The sequence below is a fragment of the Hypanus sabinus genome, chromosome 25 (genome assembly GCF_030144855.1).
Source record: "Hypanus sabinus isolate sHypSab1 chromosome 25, sHypSab1.hap1, whole genome shotgun sequence".
Taxonomy (NCBI): Eukaryota; Metazoa; Chordata; class Chondrichthyes; order Myliobatiformes; family Dasyatidae; genus Hypanus; species Hypanus sabinus.
The window spans coordinates 33,876,156-33,899,000 of NC_082730.1; the positions used below are offsets into that span (position 1 = coordinate 33,876,156).

Sequence of the window (22,845 nt, forward strand, 5' to 3'; positions counted from 1 at the left end):
AGTGTCCAAGAAGAGTAGGGTGAGATACGTCAACGACCATCACTCAGTTGCTCTCACGACTATTTTGAGAGGTTGGTCATGGCCAGAATCAACTTCTGCCTAAGTAAAGACCTGGAACCACAATTTGTCTATCACTACAACAACTGCACAGCAAATGCAATCTCACTGGCTCTCCATTCAGCCTTGGACCACCTGGACAATAGCAATACCAACATTTAATTGCCATTTATTAATTACAACTCAGCTTTCAACACAATCATATGCTCAGCACTAATCAACAAGCTCCAACACCTACGCCTCTGTACCTCCCTCTGCAACTGGATCCCTGACTTCATTAGGAGACCACAGTCAGTGCAGATCGGAAATAACATCTCCTCTTCACTGACAACCAAGGATACGCGCTTAGCCCACTGCTCTACTCTACACCCATGACTGTGTGGCTAGGCACAGCTCAAATGCCACCTATAAATTTGCCAATGACACAGCTAAATTTGGCAGAACTTCAGATTAATATGAGAAAGCATATGGGAGACAGACCAGCTTATGTCGCAACACCAAACTGGCATGCACACAAGACCAAAGAATTGATTGTGGACTTCAAGAAAGGTAAGTCAAGGGACAATATAACAGTTTTCTTTGAAGTAGACAAGTGAGCAGTTTCAAGTTCCTGGGTGTCAACATCTCAAAAATTTTTTTGGGCCCAACATATTGATACAATTACAAAGACAGCACAACAGCAACTATAGTTCATTAGGAGTAGGAGATTTGGTATGTCACCATAGACTCTCACAAATTTCTACAGATGCACCATGGAGTATCCTATCTGGTTGTATTACCATCTGATATGGCGAGGACACTGCATAGTATTGAAAAAGCTGCAGAATGTGGCAAACTTAGCCAGTTCCATCATGAGCACTAGCTTCCATAAAGGCGGCATCTATCATTAAGGACCCCCATCACCCAGGACACACTCTCTTCTGATTGCTACCATCAATGACATGGTACAGGAAGACACATACTCAAAATTTCAGTACTCATTGCTGTAGTGCTCTCTTTTTGCACTACTTATTTAATTTTATTTATCTTTTTCTAATTTGTAATTTTTAAAATTATGTATTGCACTTACTGCTACCGCAAAACAAATTTCATGACATATGCCAGTGTCAATAAGACAAAGGAGGCTTGTCAACTTCAGAAGAACTCACACCATTCACAACCCCCTTTACATTGGCAGCACGGCAGTGGAAATTGAAACCAGTTTCAAACTCGCTGGAGTGCAAACCATAACTTTTTATGGTCCCAGAACACATTCTACGCAATCAGGAAAGCTCGCCAAAGCCTCTACTTTTTGAGAAGGCCAAAGAGAGCTGGATTTTGCACATCCATACTCATGTCATAGAGATGCACAGTAGAAAGCATCCTAACAAGCTGCATCACTGCTTGGGACGGAAACAGTACAGCAGTGAATGGAAGGGCTCTAAATTGGGTAGTCAAAACTGCCCAACGCATCACTAGCACCAGCCTACCCACCCAAGCTGTACGAATGATCAACACCTCCACTTACTAGCACCACCACAACTTTATTATTTCCCATCAGTCACCTTCTATACAGCTTAGCATCACTTTATGGAAATACAATCTATGTATACAAGTTATCTTATTCAGGAAGGCAGCATCCATCATTAAGGACCCTGCCCCATCTCCCAGGACATGCCTTGTTCTCATTGCTACCATTAGGAAGGAGGCACATAAACCTGAAGGCACACACAATGATTCAGGAACACCTTCTTCCCCTCTGCTATCTCATTTCTGAAAGAACACTGAACCCATGAATACTACCTCACTACATATTTTACTTCTATTTTTGCACTACTTATACTTACAGTAATTTAGAAAAATAGAGGGCTATGGGTAACCCTGGGTAATTTCTAAAGTAAGTACATGCTTGGCACAGCATTGTGGGCCTAAGGACCTGTATTGTCCTGTAGGCTTTCTAAGTTTCTATGTCTAATTCATACTTTTTGTTCCATTATTATGTATTGCAATGTACTGCTGCCTAAAAGACAATGGATTTCACAACACATGCCGGTGATATTAAATCTGGTTTGGATTCTGAGATCCCTTTGAAAATACAAAGCTAACTTCCTTTCAGAAATGGGGATGAGCATTTAAAGTTTTGATTTTCAATCATGTGGCAAGCAGGACCACTTCATGATGAAATGTATTTCCAGTCTGATGTATGAAAAGCTTGGAAAGACATCTAATGTAAAGCCCAAAAAGGGAGCAATTTTGAGGTCAGTGTTCCAGGGAAACTGAACGTAAGGCCAGGACTATAGAATGTCACCTATTTCCTACCATTTTGAGCACTTCCCCTACAACAGACATCACCGCAACCAGTATTATTTGCCTCTCACTTGGCTGCTGTTGAACTGCTAAAAATTTCCCCAGAGTTAGGAGATTGAGCATTAAATACATGATGTTGTGGAAAGGGTTTACCCAATCCAGTGGCTGCCACAGGCACTGATAGGTGGAGGACACAGAATGAAAAGATTAACGATTAGCTAAAGATTAACTTTATTTATCACGTACATCAAAACATCAAAAAAAAACAGTGAAATGCGTCATTTGCATCAAATCAAGTCAATGAGGATTGTGCTGGGCAAGTGTCGTCAGGTTTCTGGTGCCAATATATCGCACCAATACAACACACTAACACTAAGTGTATGTGACATTAAACAATCATGAATCTTGATATTTAATCTGATTCATAAATAATCTTAAAATGTTATATTAATGCTCTATCTTCCATCTCTTGCCCACGTACATAACCCATTTTATGCATTGCAAACTATCTGCATCCAGCTTGCAAATGGTTTTTCCCACTGAGATTGCCAAGATTTGCGCAAAACACAAATATAATATGAACTGGTCTACAACGCAAAACATAAATAGCTGAACTCCAGTAATATAACTTGGGAACAAAAAGAAATTCAGCTCAAGGAAGTAAGAAACCAAAAGCTAAGAAATACCTCAAATACATACACATCACAAAAGCAAGATTAAGATTTGATGCTATGAAATTAGAACTGCAAACTGCATGTAGAATCTACAAATCATTACCCAATTTAAGCAAATATGCTATTCCATGACACACAGATGAGATTAAAATGCGACATTGAATAGATTAGAACAATGGTATGAGGTACTGATTTACTTCCAAATATGTAATGAAAGTAGCTGTTTATTTAAAATCAGTGCTACTGCACAAGAAACTTCGTGGGTCAAAAAATATGCAAATTAATAGTAGGAAGAGATTTGCACTGATTGCTAAACTCGGTTCCAAAGACAGTCAAAACTATAAATGGGTGGAAATCAGATAAAAAGAAAAACAGCTGTAAAGTTAATATACAGAACAAAATGAAATCAAAACATTAGTTTCACTAGGACATTAGTCAAAATGCGACTGCCAATTTTGTTACATTGACCGTTGCAACTCTTAGTTTCTATCCTGCCAATTCTGTTTGATCTCTCTAATGAAAGATTACAGGCTTGAAATAGCAATTCTGCTAAAATGCAACAGATGCTGCTGACTGCTGAGTATTTTGAACATTTTTGCTCTATTTCAAGATTTCCATAACTTGCATTATTTTGTTTTTATACGTTTGACAGTGTTATTGGGACAGCAGATTTTCATAAGAAAGCATGACTACTGAAATATTTATAAAACTGAAATATTCCTTCTCTCTGTCAGCAGAGGAATTGCAACAGAATTAATGGATTGTTTCCAATTGTTACTTGGGAATGAGGAAACAAAATCAGCAATCTTGTACTGGTTATGTGCTATTTTTAAATTACTCTCATCATGCACTTTAAAGCATCAAATGGCTTAAAATATGCTTAGAAGATTGTAAAAACTTGGATCAACAAAATCCAAGCCAGATGTTCCACACAATCCAACCTATGATGCAAAATATATAAAACCACTATCATTTGATTTATGTGATGTGAAAATATTCTTCCAGTATCTTTGAAAATGTTCAATGGTCATTAAAATTTACACTCTTCAACACAATTATTTAGAAAGAATCACTTCTCATAGCTGCAAATTTCACTCAGAATTCTACCTAGAATCATTCACTAATATGTGGATCATTCAGCCCATTATTTCAAACATCTGTGAAAGTATTCACAAAACACAAAAAACTACAGGAAGACTAACTTTCTTCAGAAAATGCCATACACTACTCATCACAAGTCATGATGCTACATACCACTCTCAATCCAGTGGAATGAGTCACAGTACTCGTGGAAGCCACAGTGCAGAACAACTTGTTTTTCCTATCCTTTTTCAGAGAAGATCTTGACTTCACACTTCACCACCACCTGACTTCAACAGGATCAGTAATTAACCAATCAGAGAAATCTGGGATTTGATTTCCATATTCTTGACAATGTAACATGTCAAATTGACAAAAAGAAAACAACAAATAAGAGATAAATATAGTGGTTTCTGGTTAATTGGGGCAGCCACTTATTTGGGAGAACTCCTAAAGAACAAAAACTAATCAAGAAAGTAGCCGGATTCCCTTTGCTTATTTAGTACACTACGCCACTTAATTAGGACAGCAAGATTATTGCTAAAGTTTCTAACTAGCATGCCATTAGATACTACACCGTGCCTAGAGCGAACAGTTTTTAAAATAGTGCCAGTTGGGTGTGTTCCTGTTCAAAAAGCAGTGAATTTTATTATAGTTGGTGAGAAATTAGTAATAAGACAATTCAGAACTATTTTGTTTACAGCGGTTTCAAGCATTCAGGCTTCAAGATGCCAGAAAACGCCAGGAATGAAAATGAAACTATTTCACTACAACAAATTGGGAACTACAGAGAATTGGAAGATATCAATAAGCATCGTGAATGTTACAATGAAAATTAAGATTTAGAGGATGCAGTCTTCCAAAGTGTTCTATGAAGGCAGTCATTATTTGCACTAGGTGTCTGCGCTGATTTTGCTCATTTAGTGAATCAAAAGAACATGACAGCATATACTGGATGAATTCCTCCATCAATAACTATTAGAAACTAATTAACAGTTTCACAGTACTGTATTGGTAGTGTTGTAAGTTTTTCTGTATTTCATATAAATACGTAATTTGTTATTTACTTAAATTGTAGTCTGTCTTTTTTATAATTTTTTAAAACTATTTTCATGATACTTCGGTTAAATGGGGCAGCCACTTAATTGGGCCAAAATGTACTGGTCCCAATTAACCTGAATCCACTGTTGTTTAAAAAAAATTATGGGATTTTAAGAGAACGGAAAGTCAAAACAATGTTTTTATAAGGGAACAAGGTGTATTTTCACAATCTTTATTTATTACACAAACCCAATTAAGTTTCTGCACAAAAAGTCCTCTGATACATCCTGGACAAGTCCAATATCCATAAAACAAGTTCCTAAATCCTACACAAAAATAAGTCATGATGTGAAAAAGTATTTAGTGTTTTCCCATAGAAATCATGGTGTCTCTGAAATGAAATGGTATATCAGCTTGCACAAAACAATGTTGTAGCCAAGTTTAAAGAAAACCTCACCTGTGAGTAGGTATCTGTGGCACAGTCACTACTGGTACTGCTGCACGTCGTTCTTCAAGAAGATTTTTAATTTTTTTCGTTTTCTGTTTAGATTTGGCTTTGGTCTTTTTAGGTGACACTTTCTTTGGACTCTCTCCATCCTCAACATCTTCTACTTTATCCTCTTCTTCTTCCTCCGCCTCATTATCATCCAATGCAAGAATCTTTTTTACTGACCCTGGCGGGGAGTGAACATCACAATACGCAGTTTTTCGGACACTGAAAGTTGTCCCATTGGCACTAGTTTCTCGTACTGGTTCCATCTTCATGTATAAACCAGTCCGCTGAGCACAGGTCACATGGAATGCTGTATAGCAATTAGCCTTGTGACACTGAATAGAGGCACCAGCACCTTTTTGTTTGCAAATATAACATACTAACTTCCACCTAGCAGAAGGAATGTTCTCAATGCTGTCTATTGGCTCCAGGAACACTGTGTTAGCAAAGCAAACTTCTGGTATCCATAGAGCACAAACTACGTGAGCCCAGCGACCATCATCTGTCTGTTTAAATGCACCACCATTATTTGGACATAAAGCACAATCAACAGGCCTAGAAGGAGACTGCAGACAGCAGCGGCAAAGCCATTGTCCCTCTGGAATATATGGTACTCCATAGCACTCCTGATGTACAGCAAGATTGCAGATATCACAAAATAAGATTACATTGCTATTCTGACACTCACCATCCATACAAATGCAACAAACTGCATCTTCATCAATTAAAGATTGGGGATCGCCTTTATTCCGGCTTTCAAAATAGGATTCTTTTTCCAGTTTGTCCATGAGGTACTCAAATATTTCTTGTGATACTATGCCAAGCATATCACTCTTGCGCTTTTCATTGATCATTTCTAGCCATGCATAATCCTCCTCATCCATATCATATTCAACCTCACCATCCAACTCTTCAACTGACTTTTCAATGTATCTGTAGTATGCTGATGGTAGGGGAGGGGCATCAGGGAGCTTGTAATCAATAATTCTAAAAGATGGTTGAGGTAATTCAGCAGATGGCCCAGCTGAATGTTTCGAGGCTGACTCTTTCCTTTTGTCTTTGCAGACTGTTCTTTTTGACTTTGAAGGAAAGAGAGGTTGTTCACTATTCTCTTTATTACTGTTACATTCTGTAATTTCTTGAGCAGTCAAGTCATCTTCAGTGATGATCTTTAAGGTATCAAATATGCTAATTCTGTGAAGTCTGCCATCAATGTCTACCTCAACCATTCGTTGTGCTTGAGCATAAGTCAATGTTTCTCTGTTTGGAGAACATTTAAGTCCATAGGGAGATGGGGAGCGACGACCTCCACAATTATTTCTCATCCTTCTCCGTGGTTTTCGCATCATCTACTGACAATCTGTGAAGTAAGAATATAAGCTGTGTAAGGACAAAATTTTTCACTAGTGGTCTTTCCCTTATATTGCTTCTAAACATAAAACAAAAACATAACATTTGTATCTAAGTTAGGCTTGAAAGGATAAGAACACTTGTTTACATAGACTGTTCTGTTTTCTGTAATGATAAATATGACAAAAAAAGCATAAAATTAAACTGAAATAGTAGGCAGTGTTGGAGGCTTGGTGCTTCAAATTTGATTCCTTGTAACCTCAGAACCATGACTTGTGGAAAGCTATATAATTTGAATATTGAATCCAGGCATCCAGTGTCTTTTGAAGCAGGCCACAGTTATACTGTTAAAACAAGTCAGGTAGATGACCGAGTATTTTTCATATGAAAGGATTTTCATTTTCTGGTAAAATAGACAAATTATGACGTATTCATATAACAGACAAAAAAAGTCCAGGCCAAATTTATCATTCTGCTGACTAGTAATCAGATCATACAGAAAACATGCTGAGCTTTTGCCCTCTTGGGTACCTCTTTTCAAAAAGGAAGCATTTCACCTTGATCAGCCTCCAGGCAGTCAGATCTAAAAATCAAAAGCCTTTCAAGAAATACTTCAAAATTATCTCATGAACCTACTGTCAAGCCCAGTTACCTACACTTTACAAAGTGTGGCACACGTCCAAAAGAATAAAAAATGCACTCCCCTGAAATTTCACCATTTCTCCATTATCTCAAATCAAAAAAGAAACAAAGTGTTCAATAGAGCCCATATTACATATGCTTCAAATAATATTCAATAAATTAATCATTAGGATCTATTTTTTTAAGGATTGGCTTAGAATAAAATGTACAGGCTATTTTGGGCTAAAAGTGCCCCTTTGAATCAAGGAAAAATCTTGTGAAAGCAAGTGTTCTTCATCACATTTTCGTTCCTGCAACTGACTTTTCATAATTCCTCTTTAAATACTAGGAATACTAAGGCAAAAGTAGCAGTGGAAACCCTTTCCATCCCAATTCCTGGTTAGCAACTGTTTCCACAAATGACATATGATCTTTCACCTGATCTGTAAAGTTGCATAAGAAACATTTCTTCTTTTTAATTGCATCACCACCATTCAGTGTGGAGTCCAATGAAAATGAATGAGGATGCTTTTTGCTTTATAGGCAATTTTAGAACCTTATCAAATGTAAAATCTGATCACACTCAGCTGATTAGAAACTCCTTATTGAACCAAACATTCTTCAGGTTGAAAATACAGGCCACCATTGCTGAATTTCAAGTGGCTAGATGTTTCAATCCAATAACCTAATCAATACCTTACTTTAATTTCAGCATGAGCGATTCTCAAATGTAAATATCATTTTTATATATAAACAATAATTCAATCCTCATGCTTTGTATGGATTGGATCTGTTACTAATGACACTTGCTTTTAAATTCTTCCTTTGAGAATAGAAAGAATTAGAATTGGAATTTAATTTCTTACATCCATCTCGGAACCAGGGAGAAAAAATCTTTATGTTACGTCTCCATCACTGTGTACAAGCAATAAGGAAGGGAAACATGGGAGGATACTGTCCAAACACTGAGACTGTATACATAATTGTTTTGTATACATGTATGTACAGACAGATATACAATCAGAACAATCTGTATTGATAACTCTGATGGCCTGGTGAAAGAAGCTGTCCCAGAGCCTGTAGGTCCTGGCGTTAATGCTACAGTACTGCTTGCCAGACGGAAGCAGCTGAAACAGTTTGACTTGGGGTAACTGGAGTCCCTGATGATCCTCTGAGTCCTTATTACGCAGTTTATTTTACTACTTTTATCATAAACTAATAGGCACATTCATTAGTTAGTCCACATGGAAATCAACTCTCTTTTGAAAACCTGTGTACAACTTCCCAATTCCGGTTTCCCAATAGAAAACAACCAAATGTTTCATCTTGACTTTTCCAAATTTTCCACAACATTTGTGCATAACACCAGATTGAGAGGGTTAATGGAGGGTCACAACAATTTACATGGGGATATTAATAAATTTCTGAATTAAAATAAAAGACAAATGAAATGCTTGGATAATAAAATTGCAATTGCTAAGCATAACAGACCTTAAACAATTTTACCTTTATCATAAAATGGAGATAGAAGAATGAAAGGTAACTGCAAGCATATTCCTTTCAGGACTATAAGGATGGCTGCTGGATGTCATTAATTAGATTTTAAAGCAGAACTTTTCTACACAAAGACGAGCTAATTAAAGACCATGAGTGTTGTCAGGAATAAACTGGGGAGTGATTTAAGACAAATAATAAAAGTAAGATAATGTGAGGATAATGAATTAGAAGATGATCTAACTGAATCAGACAAGATATGAGAGGACAAGGTGCACTGAAATTCTAGTGGGGAATTCTATCTTTAAATCCTTTAATCTTTAAAACCAAATGGAGGCTCATTCAAAATTATATAGAAATTTTTGTGGTGGCCATGCCTCCAATGTTGATTCAATACATAACACCAAAGGCAAGGCAAGAATGAATGTCTGTGACAAATGGTCTACAATCAACACAAAAGTGCTTTTTGATTTTATTCAATATATAACAGGAAACTAGATAATGTCTGTATAAACTAATCGCTTTTCACAATTATGGCAAGTGCAGATACAGTCTGACTAAACTGTTAACTCATTCAAGTCTTCTCATGGGCACTTTTTCCAGGCTGACAACTTTTGAAGGCATGAAAAGTGGCTAAATTCAGCAAATCTGCAACCAGGTTATAAATGCAAAAGCTGGGTGACTGGAAGTGCAAACAAAATGTATATTTAACTGTTTGATTCAGGAGGTCAGACACAAGCCCCCAACTCTATGAAAGGCCTATATGGGTTTATATTATACTTACAAAAATACTGAGGAAGTTATTTACCAATGTTAAAAGTCAACCCCCATCACTGGGAAATATCAATGAGTCTTGACAATGCGTGCAATATAATATCACAGGCATCTCAAATATTTTAGTTCACATCTCCCTTCAATGAATATGCAGCTGCACAGATATTTATCAATAAATAAAATGTGCATTCTTTTCTTACCAGTAGGCAGCAGGCTGAAGAGGATCATGAGAAACCAGAATGTTATAACACCAAAGAGATGGGAAAAAAGTTGAAGTTTCTAAAACAGAACCAAATTTGTAAAATAAAAGGTAAAACCATTTGTAAAACCATTAAAAGGGAAAAAATTGTTCTTCTCTCATACCAAATTTCTAAATAAACTACACATTTCCCATCTGAATCCAGTATTTTCAACTTGCATTTATTATTTGCTAGTTTGCCTATTTAGATTTTGAAGACTGGAGTAGATCATTTCTTTAGCAATGCCATCCTAATAATTTTTTTTTAAAGTCCTGATTGAAAATAGCATGGCCAGTAAATTTACAAGGATAGAGAATTATACTTCATTAGTCACCCTCATTTATCCTATGTATCAATGAAAAAAGTAAAAACTCATTATGCCAAAGTAACCATAACCAACATTAGAGAAATATAAATTCAATAAGCCTCTCATTTAGTCACAAAAACAATTTTCTGTGTCTTAACCAATGCTCTACTTTGGTAGTGATGTATAAATCTTGCATCATAATAATCAGGATAAAATTAAAATTCAATACTATATTCAATACGATATCTGTGGTGTGTTTAAAATCACAGTTAGATTTCAACTTTTTTTCTAAACAATTGGCCATAATAATAGGGAAGTATCAAATAAAAAACAGCAAACTTAGACATTAAAATAGAATGGCAGCAGAAAAACACTGAGCTCAAAAATGAAAGAATGTACCATTGTAAATAACAAATATTTTTATGAACTTTGCAATTTCTCGTATTTCCTTGTAACACTGAAGGACACTAATGGGCCAACTGAGTCAATAACACAAGAGGTTCTGCAGGCAGTGCAAATCCAGAGCAACCAACACAAAATGCTGGAAGAGCTCAGCAGATCAGACAGCATCTATGGAAAAGAATAAACACTCAATGTTTCAGGCTGAGATCCTTCACCAGGACTGGAGAGGAAGGGCGAAGATGCCAGAATAATAAGGTAGGGGGGAGAAGGAAGAACAAGCTTGAAGGTGAAGCAGTGTGTGTGGGAAAGCTAAAGGGCTGGAGAAGAAGCAATCTGATAGAGGAGAGTTGGCCATGGGAGAAAGGGAAGGAGGAGGGGCACCAAAGGGAATGTGAAAGGCAGGTGAGAAGAGGTAAGAGGCCAGAGTGGGGAATAGGAAAAAAAAAGGAGAAATGAGGGGGAAAAAGAGAACATTTTACATACTAACAACGAGAAATCGATGTTCATGCCATCAGGTTGGAGGCTGCCTAGACAAAGTATGAGGTGTTGCTCCTCCATCCTGAGAGTGGCTTCATCATAGCAGAAGAGGAGGCCATGGACTGACATGTCAGAACGAGAATTAAAATAGTTGGCCACTGGGAAATTCCACTTTTAGCAGATGGAGTGTGTGCGCTCAACAAAGCGGTCCCCTAATTTACCTCGGGTCTCACCAATGTAGAGGACACACCGATCGGGAGCACCGGATACAATAGACGACCCTAACAGATTTGTAAGTGAGGTGTTGCCTCATCTTGAAGGACTAGTTGGGGCCCGGAATGCTGGTAAGGGAGGAGGTAAATGGGCAGGTGTTACATTTGTCTCACTTGCAGGGATATATGGTAGGAGGGAGATTATTGGCCCATAATGGTGACTGTTTATTCCTTTCCAAAGATGTTGCTCGGCTTGCTGAGTTCCTCCTGAATTTTGGTGTATTGTTCACACTTATATATCTCCTTCCTAATTTTCATGGAACATTTTAATAAATGTTCCATGAAGACCCATTTACTGTAATATAATGTGTATTAATACAAACTATACACAACAAATTTACAAAATATGTCAATTTCTTGTAATGGCACTTAGATGCTAGTCCCAGAACAGATCCGCTGAAATGATAATACAAAGGAATTTAAAGTTACCAACACTCTCCGCCTCTGATCCCGTAATGGGGACTTCCGGTTTTTTTCATCAGCAATGTAAAAGAAAACTCTAAAATGGACGGTCCCAAGCTCCACTGTGAATTGAGAAGGGTTGGGTATAAAGCCCAACTCAAAACTCAAGAGCTACAGAAACACCAAAAGAAGCTCCAAAGACCTCATCCCTGGGAGAGGAAGGATCTTCACCTAGAAGATCTATCGTGTGGTGTAAGTGGAAGCCACAAGGCCGATCAACCCTCGGCCCAGGACGGAGGACTCTAGCGAGCTGCTGTTGGCTGCCTATGTCCCAGTAGGAGGGATGAGCTTAAGAAAAAGTTAATGTCAGCACTGAGCATCCTCAAAATGCCAGCTACCTCCCTACAATGAGCCATCAACTCCACCAATTCTTATGCTATCCACCTTTGCAGAGTCAATTTGTTGCTGTGGTACCACTCAAGCCATATTCTCAATCTCCCTTCAACGTGCTGATTCATCACCAGCTTTGATTCAGCTAAGGATATTGGTGTCATCAGCGCCTCGACAGACTTTGTCATCACAACTCAGCAAGTAGTTTTGTTATGCCTCCCCTCCTGCTGTGAAAGGGGGACACTTCTCTTTCCCCTTATTAGGAAGGGAGAGAGCCTGTAGTATGTCAAATTATGAACGATTAGTTTTTGTCATACTGCAGATCATGATCTTTCTTGGGGGCTTTATTATTGCTTGCTTGGTGGGTGGAGGATGTTGATGCTTTTATTTCATAAGTAAGTTGGGGTGGAGGAGGATGGTTGCTTTGCTACTGTTAGTGCGTGGGAGGGCGGACAGGGGGGTCAGGGCGTGGGAGGGCAGACAGGGCGGTCACTCATTCTTTAGGGCACTCTTCTGTTTTCATAGATGTCTGTAAAAAACAATTTCAAGATGTATATTGCATACATTTCTCTGATATTAAATGGAACTATTGAAACTATTGAGTTGGGAGTTGCACGAGTTCCAGGGAACCAGTAGAGATCTCATCAAAATGATTAAACATTGAAGTACTTCCAAGCAGTGAAAGGACAAATGTCAACTCTTTTTTAAGTAGAAATTAAAATATACAGATTAATTTTTAAATACTTACATTTTAATTGAGGTAATAATATTCTACGTATTAAAGAGTGTCAAGAAGATTGTTTAACCATTAATACAGACCATTTAAAAGGTCCACCTAAACCTCAAACAAGAAAATAAATTTTCTGAAGTATTCTACACTTACAAAAATATTATTAAACCAAATCTTACATTTCAAGGTTACTTAAATGTTGCATATCAACCCAACTTTGGAAAAGCAGGAATAATTGACAATTGCATTTGCTGTAACTGTGGGGGAAAAGAAAGGAATTGTCTTTTCCCCTTATCATCAGCTCTCCTTACAATAAAATATTTTTAGGCAGTCAAGTTACAATAATACCCATAATGTCAGCAATAATTTACAACAAAATGAAAATGGTAGAACATTTTGTTTTGTACTTACGTAATATATTGCCACATTAATACAGCTTGTCAAGTTTTCCTCCATCAGAGCCAGCATGCCATTGCTCAAATAAAAATCCATTACTTGCTTATAAGCCTCAACAGTGCGCAATAAAAAGTTATGCAACAAAAAGTCGCGTCCAATCTTTATTTGACATCCTTAACAAGTTGTTAGCTTGCAATTAAGAACTAAAATCCTGACCAGTCTTTCCTTGCGAATCCATGGAACTAAGGCCAATTCTAATACACTTGTACGTTTTGATTAAGAGATGCAATAGATTGGAGATAAAATTTCACTTTCCTCAAGTGTACATTTAAGCTATTTATTTGATAAACTTACTCAGCCTTGGGGAACCAAGGTACATGGATTTATTAGTTTCATATTGATTTATTGTTGTCACATGTACAAAACAGTGAAAAGCTTTAGTTTGTGCACCATCCAGAGAGATCATGTCATGCATAATTACAGAGAGTAAAAATAAAAAAGAATGCAGAATAGAAAACTTAATCCTTTGACTGGTACCCAAAATGCTTTTTGTCTTCTTGCACTGCTTAACAGTGCATCTGTTTGTTGATAGTATTTTGTTAACAAGAATGCACATTTGGAATGCAGGATTCAGTGAATTGCAAACTTATAAAAAAAATAGAAAATTGACTTGCCACAATTTGTAGTTCAAAAAGACCCTCAACTTCACCAATTTACAGTGTTTGATGCGGCTCTTTTTATTTTGCAACCTTGATGAACATATTGGTATCGGTTTATTATTTTCACATACAGCACTTGAAAAACTGTTCATAAAGTGCATTGAGGTAGTACAAGATAAAACAATGTGTGAAAGCTACAGGGAAAGTTCAGTGCAGGTAAACAAAGTGAAAGATCGTAACGAGGCAGAATGTGAGGTCAAGAGCTCATCTTATCGTATATGCCGATGTTTGACAACTGGGGTATAAGCGGTCTTTAAACCTGGTGGTATATGCTTTCACACTACCTGATGTGAGAGGGGAAAAGAGAAAATGTCTGGAGTGGATGGGGTCTATAAGTATGTTGGCTGCTTTACTGAGGCAGCAAGAACTGTAGAGAGTACATGGTTTCCGTGATGTGCTGAGCTGTATTGACCACTCTCTGGATTTTCTTGTGGTCACATGCAGAGCCGTTGTCATGCCAAATCCTTATGCATCCAAGCTGAAAGCTTTCTATGATGCAGCTATAAAATTTGTTAACTCGATGGGTTCATGCTGAGTTTCTTTAGCTTCCTGAGGAAGCTGAGACATTGTTGAGTTTTCTTGGCCATGACATCAACATTGTTGGACCAGAACAGGCTACTGGTAGCGTTCACTCCTAGGAACTTGAAACTCTCAACCTCAACACCATTGACATTGTTGCAGATGCACTGCACCACCCCTTTCTGAAGTCAATGACAAGCTTTTATTTTGTTGACATTGACAGAGAGGTTGTTGTCATGACACCATGCACTAAACTCTATTTCCTTCCTGTACTCCAGCTCTGTTATTTGAGACACAGACTACCACAGTGGTATGACCTACAAACTCGTAGACGGAGTTAGAGCAGAACCCAGCCTCTCAATCATGAGTGTGTTGTGAGTAGAATACGGGGCTGAGGAAGCAAACTTACAGATCACAAACGTTTAGAATAATTATGGCGGAGGTGTGCTACCTATCCTTTCTAAATGTGGTCTGCTGGTCAGGGCATCAAGGATCCCGTTAGAGATAAGCATCAACTCCCAGGGTCCAGAGTTTGGTGATGAATTTGCTTAGAATTATAGTACTGAAGGCATAATCTGACATATGTATGTGACATTGCCATCCAGATGCTCCAGAAATAAAAGTATCTTCCATAGACCTGTTATAGCTTTAGACAAATTGTAGTGGGTTGAGATTGTCTTGAAAATTGGAGATAATGGGTGCTAAAACCAGCCACTCGAAGCAATTCATGATGGTAATTATCAGAGCCACTAGTTGGTGATCATTAAGGCATGTTATCTTATTTTCCTTGGGTACAGAGATGATAGTGGTCTTCTTAAAGCAGGAAGAATGATCGCCTGACCAAGGAGTTTAAAAGTGTCTGCCAATACCCGTGCCAGCTGATCTGCACAGAATCTAATAACACAGCCAGAGCCACCCAGGCCTGGGGCATTCTGCAAGATTGATTTTACGCTTCCAAAAGAAAAGAGATTCCACCCAGAGATTCAAGTGCATTGGACAATGTTGTGGTGGGTGTTCACTTCTGTTTAAAATACGTGTTAAGGAAAAGAATAAGCTGCAGTCATCACTACTGTCCGACTTTGTTTTGTATGTAAGCTGTGCCATAGCTCACTGGTACTTGATTTTGGCCTGATACTTTGTCTCAGCATATCTGATAGTTTTACAGAGCTTATACACATCTTGATTTCTCATAAAAGTCAGGGTCACCTGATTTAAATGCTGCAACCTAGACTTCCTGGTTCATCCATGCTTTCAGGTTTGACACACCTAGACACTCTTTAGTACACAGTCCTCAACACACTTACTAATGAAATCCACTATGATAATGACTAGCAGCTGAGTCTTTGAACATAGTCCAACCAACAAAGCAGTCACGTAGAAGCTGGTGTTTCCTCAGACCAGCACTGTACTGGATTCACCTGCTTTAGCTTCTGCTCGCATACTGGGAATATGTACCAAAGTATAAAAGGAGTTGACCCCATATATACAGAATACGTACATAATTCAGTTCCCCTGGTTTTAATAAACTACCAAATACACATTAATGTGCACAATACTGTTGACATGGCCCGAGGTCCCAGCTCAGTGTTGTGTTTACTTATTCACGGCCTCAGGTTGTAACACTATGATATTCGCGTCTGTTTTCCATTTACATCCACACCAAAGCAAGCTCAGCTGTTCAGTGACGTAGGAGTTATCAGGGCGGGGCTAAAATGGTAACTGACGTCACTGCAGCAAATAATTTTCCCGGGCGCATTTGAATTTAACTCCTGTCGGTGCAGGCAACCGTCCAGGCCGCAAATAAATATCGCCACCAGAATAATCTAGCAGACCCCAGTTCAGGACTCGACCTGCCCGATCCCTGTCCTTTCTGATACCGACTCCGCCCATACCCCTAGGTGGAATTTTCCAGAATTTCCCCCTTCAAAACTGACCCCCCCTTATCTCCCTCCCCCCCAACATGCTCTATCACTACCTACCTTGCTAACGGATGTACAATGGCAGACGGTGATCGGCAACGGCTTCAGCCAATTGCCAGCAGCAAAGCCTGGAACCGAGTGCCAATCAAGAACAGCCGCCCTACCCTCGGCCGCCAATCAGCGTGGCGAGAGGGCGGGATCAGCTCTGACCAGGTTCGGTTGGACGGAGAGAATTTACAGTGGAACAAGATGGCGACTCTTCCCACAACAAGCGACCCCCAACGCATATTAATTACAGACCTCTAACGGCTGACCTGAGTGCGTTTCATTCGCCGGCGGCAGCGCATCACAAAGCTCACAGCTCCACTTTACAAATTACTGGCAAACAAACGCGCACAACAACGTGTTAAAAACGCCATTTACCTTGTACGCGAGACCAGCAAAGTCGGGGACAGAGGAGAAGGGGAGGAGGGGGGGGGGGCGAGGGAAAGAAGAAAAAAAAATTTCCTCCGGGCCGCAATTATAATTAATGGCACCAGGAGCGCCGGTTATCTGCCGTTGTTCAACGCTGAATATGTCGTCCCCTCAGATCGGGGCGCTTCATAGTGCACCCGATGGATGTTTCGTCGGAGCCCGGCGTCAACAAAGACGGACTTTAATGGAGATTTTAGTGTAAGGAAGAGTACGTAAGATAGCGGTAGGAACGCGAACCCTTGCCGCTGGTTTGGGAGGGGGGGAGGAGGTGTGGGTTGGGGGAGGGGGAAAGCTCTTTTCAATCACAAGCCGGACACGCCCCTGCGCATGACCCGAGCAAACGGGAAACCCCGTGCGGCGGTGGCGGTGGCGGCGGCGGCCGGACGCGCGAGCGGTGGGACGGCGGTCGCGAGCTGCTGCCGGGCGCCCTCCCCGCGCGCGCGTGCAGCGGCGGCCCCGTCCGCCTTGCGCCGACACTCGGCGGCGGAGGAGGCGTGAATCCGAGTGCGGTGCTAGCGCTTCGAAATGATGGGCGGGCTGCAAGATGTTAAACCGCTGTCAGGCAGTGGTTTTAATTGTCCCCGGCATTAACAGTCCAAATGCACAACTTAAAAGAGAATAAAAGACACTTGTAGCAACTTCCCGGGGTTTAAGCTGCCTCTGAGGTCCTCTTAAAGCGAAGGCTTAGGTTGCGCTGAACGTTACAACCGCTGGCCATGAGAATTTCAAGAACTAAAATTCAAAACTTCAATCCAAATAAATAGTTTCCAAACTTGAGAAAAGTTACGTTTCGCAAACAAAGTAGGGGATTTGGCGCACTTCAGTCGATTCTTGAAACTTGCACAGCGTTGGGATTTAGTAACTTGCAAGAAAACATTAGGACACTCCAAAAAAAAGGCTGCTGGATGAACTGGGGTTAAGCGGCATCGAACTTGGGATCTCCACCCGAATCAACACACATCTTACCCCTAAAGATGCTGCTTGACCCGGTGAGTTCTTCTCAGCAGTTTATTTTTTATCTCGCTTTCAGATCACAACATCTGCATTCTCACAATTGGGATAGACGTTTGAAGGCTAAAGATTCCTCGCTCAAGAATTTCGTTTGTTTAATATAGTCATTGTTAATCGTTGATTAAAACCAAATGTTACGCCAAATATGCCCTTAAAGTGTGGAATTTCAAACTAATCTCATCATACAAGTTGTCCTTCTGCCAGTTTCTTCAATTAAAATGTAGATGAAATAACAGTGTGCAGCGGTGGTTCAGTTAACGCACTTGGTATTGCATTATGCGAAATGATCGGAGCGGATCCATATCTGCAAGAGAAGCCTAATTACGATTTAAAGTGAAAATTCGATCCTATGATTTAGATTGATCAGTGTTTCAGGATAAAATACTACAATAAAAGATATAAAAAATCAAATTTGATGTGTTTAATATACCCAGTTGCGGAACACTCCAGCAGTAAGTGTTTTTTTCGAACTGTCACTTCCAATGGTTTGTGTAAAGCGATGTTTTATAGAATTCTTTCCCTACCACGGTGAATGAAATTGCGTTCATTGAGTGGCATGTCAACATATAAGCACCACAGAGGTTGAAATTGCTTTAGAGTAGGCAGAATCCTTCCTGCTAAGTTCCAAGTAACAATCCAAATTAAATCAGATTAATAATCATGTTGGATGTTTAATTAGCTATTGAAGTGGAAGATCCATTTTCATGTACTATCTTGTCAGTATAGTTTAAATTGCTTGTATTAAACATGGATTAACATTTTTCAAGTTTTTTCAGTTACAAATCTATTAGTAATTGATTCATTTTTGCCTCAGGTAGTCTAGGAAACATGACCAGCCTCAGTTTTATATATTTTCATAAACTGAGTGTTACATTTTACTGAGGTAATTAAGAACTAAAATTGGTTGTGTTTTTGTATTCAAGAATGAGAGTATCACAATAACATACCATGCCAACATTATCAGAAATGGAATTGTTATATTGTCTGACACAAATAAAAATTGAACATACTGGAAAATGTATTTAACATTCCTGGTCCAAGACTCAACCTTCACTTTATTATTTTTCTCTTTCCTCAGATGCTGCTTTGCCAACAGTTTCTGGGTTTTTTTTAATTTCAGATTTCCCGTAATTGCAATTTTTAAATTTTCATTAGATACTACAATTCTTTCATAACTTACAGTGCAAGAGGCTTCTCTTACTGTGGTTGCTTTTGTTACTGGCATTCACACCACACTGGCACTAGCTTGAATCTCAGAAAAATTCACTCACACTGCAGATGACCTGATGCTATCAAGGATTGTTCACGCATTATTTCTATCTTGTACTGTTCCGCACAAATCTTTAATATGCTGCCTCATGCACTTACAGTTCTCCATGAAGCATTTGCTTTATCCCTTCCAACACAATAAAATATTGTTAATTATTTTTTATTTCATTATTACTGATTTGATGCAAAAAAAAAGGTTTGTGACCCCTTTGCAATTACCTGGTTTTCTGCATTAATTACTCATAATATACGGTCTGATCTTCTTCTAATTAGCAGACAAATGCAATCTCCTTAAACTGAATACACACAAACAAATGTATTTTTAATGTCTGTATTGAACACATTGTGTAATAATTTACAGTCCAGGCTGGAAAAAGGATGTGAAGCCTTGTATTTAATAACAGGTAGAAACTCCAGCAATCATTTCTTGTAGTTGCTGATCAGACTTGCACACGGTGAGGAGGAACAACAGACTATTCCTCCATACAAAACTGTTTCATTTCATCAGTATACCTGGGGATACCTTGCATGAACAGCCCTTTTCAGGTTAAGGTCTGGACTCTGATTTGGCCATTTCAAAACACAAATTTTCTTTTGAAACTATTCTGTTGTGAATTTACTTTTATTTTTCAGATTGTTGTCTTGTTGCATCATCCAACTTCTACTAAGCTTCAAGTGACTGATCGGTCTCCTGTAAAACGCCTTGGTACAATTCTGACTTCATTCTTCCCTCAAGCAAGCTGCAAGCTGTCCAGGCCCTGAGGCAGCAAAGCAGCCCCAAACCATGATGCTTCTGTCACCATGCACAGTTGGGATGATGTTTTGGTGTTGGTGTGCAGTGCTCTTTTTCTTCCAAACATAACGGTGTGCATTTCTGCCAAAAAGTTCAACCTTTGTCTCACCTGTCCACAGAACATCATCCCAAAAGCAATGTGGAACATCCAAATGGACTTTCACAAACTTGAGACGTGCAGCAATTTTTTTTGAGAGTAGTGGTTTCCTCTGTAAAGTCCTTCCATGAATATCATTCTTGTAAAATGTTTTTCTTAGTGGACACATGAACAGACTTTAGCAAGTTCTAGAGATTTCTGCACGTCTTTTGCTGTTACAAATAACATTACCCACAGGTTCACATTTTTTGAACCTAGACTGTGATTGTTTAAATACTCAGTATTGACAAGAAGTAATATAATTGTGTTAGTCTATTATTGTGACTTAGATTGTTCATATCACATTTTATGAGTAATTAATGCAGAAAGAGAGGTTCACAAACTTTTTCTTGCAACTGTATATTGATTAGTACTAAGTAGATATGCATTGTAAATGGCAACAACGGTATTCTTTACAAAGTTTTCATCAGTTTCAAATACACTTAAAATGACAGACTGGTCAATTTCTCCTGCCAGTTTCTTTAGCAAACAAAACAGAAATTTTCACATCAAATATCAAATTTGAAGGTATGCCTATTAATTTGAAAATCATTGTTATGGTTGCAAAACCTGTAAAATGTATGTGAGTTGATAATAAATTTACTTTGAACTTTGCCTGTAATGTTGACATCTTCATGGTAGTAAAATAATTAGAATAGAATTACACATAGGTTAAAGACTAAGGTTATAGATTGTAAAAAGGAGAAAACAAAACAAAAAACGAAGAAATAAGGGGTAAAGTTACAAAAAAATCTTAAAGCAAAGATATGCAGCTTTTTTAAAACTTAGACATCTACAGACCTTGAATATTCCAAAATAGTTGAAAACTAAATTCCAGTAATGCAGCTTCTTTATAAAAACTTAAGTAAATGAAATATGCAAGTATTGAGAAAAACAAACTTTTGCAAGAAAAAAATTTTAGACAGTCATCAGAAATGTAAAGACATTGCAAAACTAAAATATTGACCAATGAGCAGTATGATCAGTTGTATTAACAAATAACACAGTGAACAGGCACAACAGTAGGTCACAAAACCTTTCAAGCATATTCTGCCACTTGACTGTACCCTAAATTGAGAAGGCTGTGATACTTGACCTTGGGTATTTATAATCTGTCAACTACTTAGCTAAGGGCTAAATTTGTTGATGAAATAAATATAGACAGAATTGCACGTACCAAGGAGGATGCAAGTGTGCTTTGGAAATATGAACTAGCTGAATGAATGGACCACAACTTGGAAGATGTAATATCGTGTGGGAAAAATGTGAACTCATCCACCATGTCCCTCAAACCTGCCACACCATTCAATATGAACATGCCTGATCTATGCTGGCCTCAGTACTGTGAACTTCTGTGCCATTCCCTATAACCAATTCCTCAATCTTACCAAAGATTTATCTATCTCCTCATTGAATATATCCAATGGCCTAGCTCCCACCACACTTTGGGGTAGAGAATTCCTGCAAATCACTAACATCCAAAAGAACAAATTTCCTCCAATCTCAGTTTTAAGTGATCGCACCCCCCCCCCCCCAACCATTATTGCAGCTTTATCCTCTTGTTCAGGATTCTCACATTTATCAGAATCTCAGCATCTGCTCTTTGAAATCCATTTAGGATTTTAACATTTGAATTAGGTTATTCCTCATTCTTTGAATACAGACCTAAACTTTTCTAACCTCTCTTAATTCTCCCAGGAATTAGCCTGCTGAATCTCCTTTGAACTCCAAAGCTTCTCTATCTTTTTTACATTTAGAGATCAAGCCCTTCTGGCCAATGAGCCAAACTGCCCAAAAATCCACCTAGAATCCCCAGCCTATCAATAGAGAATTTACAATGACCAATTAGCCTACTAGCCAGTAGGTCTTTGGAACGTGGGAGGAAACTGGAGAACTCCCATTCACGGCAGGGACTCCAATGCGCAGTACTATAATAGTGTTGCACTAGCTGTAACACTGTCGTGGTGCCCTAAACATTTGTTTGAATAGGGATAAAAACTGCCAAGTACCCGATGCAACTATTTTAAAAAAATTTAAATCCTAGCCCTTTTTGCAGTGAAGGCCAAAATGCTGTTTGCCTTCGGAATGATTTGTTGGGATCTGGGTGTGTTTATATACAAGTAACTGAAAAACCAACACACACATTCAACAATTATGAAAGCAAAAGCAAGATTATCTGGTGCACAGTAAGGAAAATTCTTATCACAATTGTATGTAGCTGAGGTGGGACTGCACTTCATATTCTTGCTCTCCTTGCACAAGAAATAATGTACTTGTCTCAGAGGGAGAGAGACAAAGATTCACGAGAGTAGTTCCAGAGATGGCGGGTTTGCTTTATGAGGAGAGATAGATTAGGACCTTTTTCTATGGAGCTAAGGATGAAAAAAGACACATTGATACTTACTAAATTGTTAAACATTTTGACACTAGACAAAGGGATACCTTTCATTGAGGTATCTGGACCAGGAGAACAGCTTGAGAGTAAAAGCCATGGTATTTACAGCTGAGATAAAGTAAAAT

At 38.6% G+C, this 22,845-nt stretch overlaps 1 protein-coding gene across 4 annotated transcripts in view; it reads right to left on the reverse strand.

Moving 5' to 3' along the window:
- Window positions 1–17,314, reverse strand: part of brpf3b (bromodomain and PHD finger containing, 3b) — a 93,197-nt gene extending 75,883 nt beyond the window's left edge. For 2 of the 4 annotated variants that reach the window (XM_059950422.1, XM_059950419.1), the window contains exons 1-2: window positions 17,066–17,314; window positions 5,596–6,991 (exon numbers count right to left, since the gene is read on the reverse strand). In XM_059950422.1, the coding sequence (XP_059806405.1) occupies window positions 5,596–6,980 (1,385 nt within the window). In that variant the 5' untranslated portion in view covers window positions 6,981–6,991; window positions 17,066–17,314. Of the gene's footprint in view, window positions 1–5,595; window positions 6,992–10,070; window positions 10,150–13,500; window positions 13,977–17,065 lie in introns of those variants that run through there. The other 2 variants (XM_059950420.1, XM_059950421.1) reach the window with 2 other exon arrangements.
- Window positions 17,315–22,845: the final 5,531 nt, after the last annotated feature.